Raw genomic sequence first — 7155 nt, 5'->3', positions numbered from 1 at the left:
AATCCATTCTAACTTCTGGTGGATATTAGCAATAGAGCCGACTGGATATAGACCTACTATATCAGTCAACCTATAGCTAGCTATAGATTTCATCAAAGTAATTATCATTTTTAAAGTGTTTTCGTATCACTCACTCAACAAAAAAAAGCCAACTGACATTTACTCCTGAGGTGTTGACCTGTCGCACCCTCAACAACCACTGTGATTATTATTATTTGACCCTGCTGGTCATCTATGAATGTTTGAACATCTTGGCCATGTTCTGTTATAATCTCCACCCGGCACAGCCAGAAGAGGACTGGCCCCCCCTCATAGCCTGGTTCCTCTCTAGGTTTCTTCCTAGGTTCTGGCCTTTCTATAGAGTCTTTCCCTAGCCACCGTGCTTCTACACCTGCATTTCTTGCTGTCTGGGGTTTTAGGCTGGGTTTCTGTACAGCACTTTGTGACATCAGTTGATGAAGAAGGGCTTTATAAATAAATGCGATTGATACATTGCTTTCCAATTTGACTAACACATGCACAATATAGATTATGGTGACCGTGTCAAGTGTGAATCAGGGCTATATCGAGATTCATGTATAAGATGTTCATTTGCCATCAGCGTGCCTACCTTAGTGCCAGTCTCTGTATGCGTCTCCTTTAAGAGTGTTTTTAATCACACAGTTGATGACGCTCTCTCGTGCTGTAAACACGGCTCGCTCAGCTGCGTGGCGGAGAGACAGCTCATACCAAGGGCTCGAGGTAGGCTACTGTATTTACGTAGACTGGGCCGTTAAAACGCTATTCACATCCTCATATGATATCTGCAGAATCTCCTGTCTGAGGTGCAATGGCTAGGAAGACGGACATTCCTCCTTCATACTATGGTGAGTCGCCACGTTCGTCTTCGTTTCATGTCGGGTTAACCGTTCTTTCTTCAAGACGTGACAAAGGATAGCCTCCAACATTGTGCTTCGAACGCTATTCTGACTTTTGTTATTGGGTCGCTTCTGGGCGCTAGCACAGATTTTGTAAATGTAACATTGAAGCAAGATACAATACCATATTATGCAAATGTGACGCTCATATAAAGCGATACTTTGTTACAAAACTGGATGCCGAATTAACCATGAGTGAAGCCTACCAAAATAAAAATATTTTAATTTCGAAAGTAGGCCTACTGGATATAATAATGCCATGATATTGTTTAATTCACTCCAGTCATGAAATGTAACACAAGTGAAACTTTCTATTATAGTTTGCTATGAAACTCTGCATTTGTTGATCACAGAATACAGTGCATCCTCTTAGGGATTAACACTTGGCGTGCAGTGTACACAAACATATTGGTACAAAGGTTATTGTTACAGTTTTAAACACATACTCTAGTTAAATTCCAATTATTATTAAAACTTTCCATTTTCCTGTTCAACCCTTGACAATAGATTACTTAAATGTTTTGTTTTGATTAAGAAACCAAGTGAATTGCATCTGAAAGCCAAGATAAACAACAATGCTCATAAACGATGGCCATTGTTATTTGGCATATAGGCAAACAATGTAAAGACAATATTTGTTTCCCTTTGTCCCTAAGTGACAGTTTTCTGAATGGTTGGCATATGGATATTCAATCTCTGGGCAGATTTACTGTCCATTAGCTGGTCCTCTTTGTTAGGTTGTTTATGAAAATGATATAATCCTGGACTCGTGCCAGATGCCATAGAAGCCACATAACTGCAGTATTTCAAGTGTGAAATGACAGCTTTTATGAGCAGTAATATGGTAATCATACAGTTTACCGCAGATTATGAGACAAAGGAGCAGTGATACAGTATTGCAGGCAGAGATATGTAAGCTCTAGCTATGGCTTATGTAATTACAGAGTAATAGTCAATACACTGAAGGCTATTTTACTCATGTCTGTTGTTATTACAGAACGTACATGTCACAACATCTTATAAGTAGTGATTTTACAGTCATGATTATAGGATGGCTTGACCCTCCATTATAATCAATCATTACTGTGCATGATCAATCATTATAATTGGGTCATCCATATAATAGCTGAATGAGTCACAAGACCAGTGTGTGAGCCAGCCCAGTCCAAGCAGCTTATCTGAACACATACAGTATCTTATCCACAATTTAGCCTTTGAGACAACAGGCAAAGGTAGGCTACACTTCCCTAGTATTTATTTGGACAGTGAAGCAACATTTTTTTATTTGGCTCTATACTCCAGCATTCTGGATTTGAGATCAAATGTTTTCATGCATAGCTATCTGTTTTACCATTTAGAAATGAATGCACTTCGTGTACTCTACATGACCAAAATTATGTGGACACCTGCTCGTCGAAAATCTCATTCCAAAATCATAGGCATTAATATGGAGTTGGTCCCCCCTTTGCTGCTATAACAGACTCCACTCTTATGGGAAGGCTTTCAAATAGATATTGGAACATTTCTGCAGGGATATGCTTCCATTCTGCCACAAGAGCTTTAGTGAGGTCGGGCACTGATGTTGGGCGATTAGGCCTGGCTCACAGTTGGTGTCCTAATTCATCCCAAAGGTGTTCGATGAGGTTAAGATCAAGGCTCTGTGCAAGCCAGTCACGTTCTTCCACACCGATCTCGACTAACCATTTCTGTATGGACCTCGCTTTGTGCACGGAGGCATTTTATTTATTTATTTCACCATTATTTTACCAGGTAGGCAAGTTGAGAACAAGTTCTCATTTACAATTGCGACCTGGCCAAGATAAAGCAAAGCAGTTCGACAACATACAACAACACAGAGTTACACATGGAGTAAAACAAACATACAGTCAATAATACAGTAGAAAAATAAGTCTATATACTATGTGAGCAAATGAGGTGAGATAAGGGAGGTAAAGGCAAAAAAAGGCCATGGTGGAAAAGCAAATACAATATAGCAAGTAAAACACTGGAATGGTAGATTTGTAGTGGAAGATATTGCAAAGTAGAAATAGAAATAATGGGGTGCAAAGGAGCAAAATAAATAAATACAGGAGGGGAAGAGGGAGTTGTATGGGCTAAATTATAGATGGGCTATGTACAGGTGCAGTGATCTGTGAGCTGCTCTGACAGCTGGTGCTTAAATACAAGTAAAACTAAATGCATGCTCTCCAACCGATCGCTGCCCGCACCTGCCCGCCCGTCCAGCATCACTACTCTGGACGGTTCTGACTTAGAATATGTGGACAACTACAAATACCTAGGTGTCTGGTTAGACTGTAAGCTCTCCTTCCAGACTCACATCAAACATCTCCAATCCAAAGTTAAATCTAGAATTGGCTTCCTATTTCGCAACAAAGCATCCTTCACTCATGCTGCCAAACATACCCTCGTAAAACTGACCATCCTACCGATCCTCGACTTCGGCGATGTCATTTACAAAATAGCCTCCAATACTCTACTCAATAAACTGGATGCAGTCTATCACAGTGCCATCCGTTTTGTCACCAAAGCCCCATATACTACCCACCACTGTGACCTGTACGCTCTCGTTGGCTGGCCCTCGCTTCATACTCGTCGCCAAACCCACTGGCTCCAGGTCATCTACAAGACCCTGCTAGTAGTGGTCGACCGATTTATGATTTTTCAACGCCGATACTGATACCTATTAATGGAGGACCAAAAAAAGCCGATGCCGATTTTTTTGTTTTTGTTTATTTATTTGTAATAATGACAATTACAACAATACTGAAAGAACACTTATTTTAACTTAATATAATATATCAATAAAATCAATTTAGCCTCAAATAAATAATAAAACATGTTCAATTTGGCTTAAATAATGTAAAACAAAGTATTGGAGAAGAAAGTAAAAGTGCAATATGTGCCATATAAAAAAGCTAAGGTTTAAGTTCCTTGCTCAGAACATGGGAACATATGAAAGCTGGAATATATTCCCAGGTAAATTTTAGGTTGTAGTTATTATAGGACTATTTCTCTCTATACGATTTGTATTTGATATACCATTGACTATTGGATGTTCTTATATGCGTTGTTTTTTGGCAACCTTGTTAGTTTTTGGAATAGATTCCTGTTGGAACGTTCCACAAATTTTACCCACCCGGCTTCAAGTCATTATACAGTTTGAAACACAGTGAAGAGCTGCTGGCAAAATGCACGAAGTGCTGTCTGTATGAATGCTTACGAGCCTGCTGGTGCCTACCACCGCTCAGTCAGACTGCTCTATCAAATCATAGACTTAATTATAATATAATAAACACACAGAAATACGAGCCTTAGGTCATTAATATGGTCGAATCCGGAAACTATCATCTCGAAAACAAAACGTTTTTTTCTTTCAGTGAAATACGGAACCGTTCCGTATTTTATCTAACGGCTGGCATCCCTAAGTCTAAATATTCCTGTTACATTGCACAATCTTCAATGTTATGTTATAATTACGTAAAATTCTGGCAAATTAGTTCGCAACGAGCCAGGCAGCCCAAACTGTTGCATATACCCTGACTCTGCGTGCAATGAACACTAGAGATGTGACACAATTTCATGTTATCAGGCAATATTAACTAAATATGCAGGTTTAAAAATATATACTTGTTTATTGATTTTAAAGAAAGGCATTGATGTTTATGGTTAGGTACATTGGTGCAACGACAGTGCTTTTTTCGCAAATGCGCTTGTTAAATCAACACCCGTTTGGCGAAGTAGGCTATGATTCAATGATAAATTAACAGACACCGCATCGATTATATGCAACGCAGGACACGTTAGATAAACTAGTAATATCATCAACCATGTGTAGTTAACTAGTGATTATGTTAAGATTGATCGTTTTTTATAAGATAAGTTTAATGCTAGCTAGTAACTTACCTTGGCTTCTTGCTGCCCTCGCGTAACAGGTAGTCAGCCTGCCATGCAGGCTCCTCGTGGAGTGCAATGTAAGGCAGGTGGTTAGAGCGTTGGTCTAGTGACTGGAAGGTTGTAAAAACGAATCCCCGCTGAACAAGGCAGTTAACCCCCGTTCCTAGGCCATCATTGAAAATAAGAATATGTTCTTAATCTGACTTGCCTAGTTAAATAAAGGTGTAAAAAAAAAAACAATAGAAGAAATAAATAAATTTTAAAAATCGGCAAATCACGGGCCAAAAATACCGATTACCGATTGTTATGAAAACCTGAAATCGGCCCTAATTAATCGGCCATTCAGATTAATCGGTCGACCTCTACCTGCTAGGTAAAGTCCCCCCTTATCTCCGCTCACTGGTCACCATAGCAGCACCCACCTGTAGCACGCGCTCCAGCAGGTATATCTCTCTGGTCACCCCCAAAGCCAATTCCTCCTTTGGCCGTCTCTCCTTCCAGTTCTCTGCTGCCAATGACTGGAACGAACTACAAAAATCTCTGAAACTGGAAACACTTATCTCCCTCGCTAGCTTTAAGCACCAGCTGTCAGAGCAGCTCACAGATCACTGCACCTGTACATAGCCCATCTATAATTTAGCCCATACAACTCCCTCTTCCCCTCCTGTATTTATTTATTTTGCTCCTTTGCACCCCATTATTTCTATTTCTACTTTGCAATTTCTTCCACTACAAATCTACCATTCCAGTGTTTTACTTGCTATATTGCATTTACTTTTCCACCATGGCCTTTTTTTGCCTTTACCTCCCTTATCTCACCTCATTTGCTCACATTGTATATAGACTTATTTTTCTACTGTATTATTGACTGTATGTTTGTTATACTCCATGTGTAACTCTGTGTTGTTGTATGTGTCGAACTGCTTTGCTTTATCTTGGCCAGGTCGCAATTGTATATGAGAACTTGTTCTCAACTTGCCTACCTGGTTAAATAAAGGTGAAATAAAAATAAATAAATAAAAAAACTGCTCGGCCTCTGACAGCAAGGCACTACAGAGGGTAGTGCGTACCGCCCAGTACATCACTGGGGCCAAGCTTCCTGCCATCCAGAACCTCTATACCAGGCGGTATCAGAGGAAAGCCCTAAAAATTGTCAAAGACTCCAGCCACCCTAGTCATAGACTGTTCTCTCTGCTACCACACGGCAAGCGGTACCGGAGCGCCTGCCCCTAGGTCCAAGAGACTTCTGAACAGCTTCTACCCCCAAGCCATAAGACTCCTGAACATCTAATCAAATGGCCACCCAGACTATTTGCATTGCCTACCCCCCTCCTCTTTTACACTGCTGCTACTCTCTGTTGTTATCATCTATGCATAGCCACTTTAATTAATAACTCTACCTACATGTACATATTACCTCAACTAACCGGTGCTCCCGCACATTAACTCTGTACCGGTACCCTGTATATAGTCTCGCTATTGTTATTTTAGTGCTGCTCTTTAATTACTTGTTACTTTTGTTTCTTATTCGCATTTTTTTATTTTTTTAACTGCATTGTTGGTTAGGGGCTCGTAAGTAAGCATTTCACTGTAAGGTTGTATTCGGTGCATGTGACTGAGTCTTTGAATGAAAAGATTGAGCTAAAACTGTCCCGTTTGAGTGTTTGTTGCAGCTCGTTCCAGTCGTTCGCGACCCAGGGATGTGTCGGTGTGTCCAAACTTTTGACTGGTACTGTACATATTCTATTCTTATTAACAATAAAAGTGACTGCAATATGTCACAATACCTTATTTACCATTCATTTCTATTGGGCACAACATCATCCGAAACACAACCAAAACAACTGCAAATGCATCCAACGAGTTTACAGTCACAAGCTTGATGTAGTCATTGCATGCTATGAGTATGGACCCAAATACTAAACCTTTTACTAAATTGAAAACACTATAAGTGAATGTGTGTATATACAGTGGCATGAAAAAGTATGTGAACCCATTGGAAATACCTGGATTTCTGCATAAATTGGTCATAAAATGTGATCTGATCTTCATCTAATTCACAACAAAAGACAAACACAGCCTGCATAAACTAATAACACACTAAGAATTATAAGTTTATGTCTTTATTGAACACACCGTGTAAACATTCACAGTGCAGGGTGGGGAAAGTATGTGAACCATTGGATTTAATAACTGGTTGACCCTCCTTTGGCCACTCCTGAAGGCATTTTTTCTTTTGTTGAAGCGTATTTTCTTCTGTTGTTGATTTACTTCTATGTTTTGGGTCGTTGTCCTGTTGCATTACCCAACTTCTGTCGAGCTT

The 7155-nt window shown here is 39.8% G+C and overlaps 1 protein-coding gene across 4 annotated transcripts in view; it reads left to right on the top strand.

Moving 5' to 3' along the window:
• Window positions 1–682: 682 nt before the first annotated feature.
• The window catches only part of LOC115158012 (choline transporter-like protein 5-B), a 55183-nt gene continuing 48710 nt past the window's right edge, over window positions 683–7155 (top strand). For 3 of the 4 annotated variants that reach the window (XM_029706464.1, XM_029706462.1, XM_029706465.1), the window contains exon 1: window positions 684–866. In XM_029706464.1, the coding sequence (XP_029562324.1) occupies window positions 830–866 (37 nt within the window). In that variant the 5' untranslated portion in view covers window positions 684–829. Of the gene's footprint in view, window positions 867–7155 lie in introns of all 4 variants that reach the window. The other variant, XM_029706463.1, reaches the window with a different exon arrangement.

Source organism: Salmo trutta, chromosome 22 (assembly GCF_901001165.1).
Source record: "Salmo trutta chromosome 22, fSalTru1.1, whole genome shotgun sequence".
Taxonomy (NCBI): domain Eukaryota; kingdom Metazoa; phylum Chordata; class Actinopteri; order Salmoniformes; family Salmonidae; genus Salmo; species Salmo trutta.
This window is presented reverse-complemented; position numbering and strand designations above follow the sequence as displayed.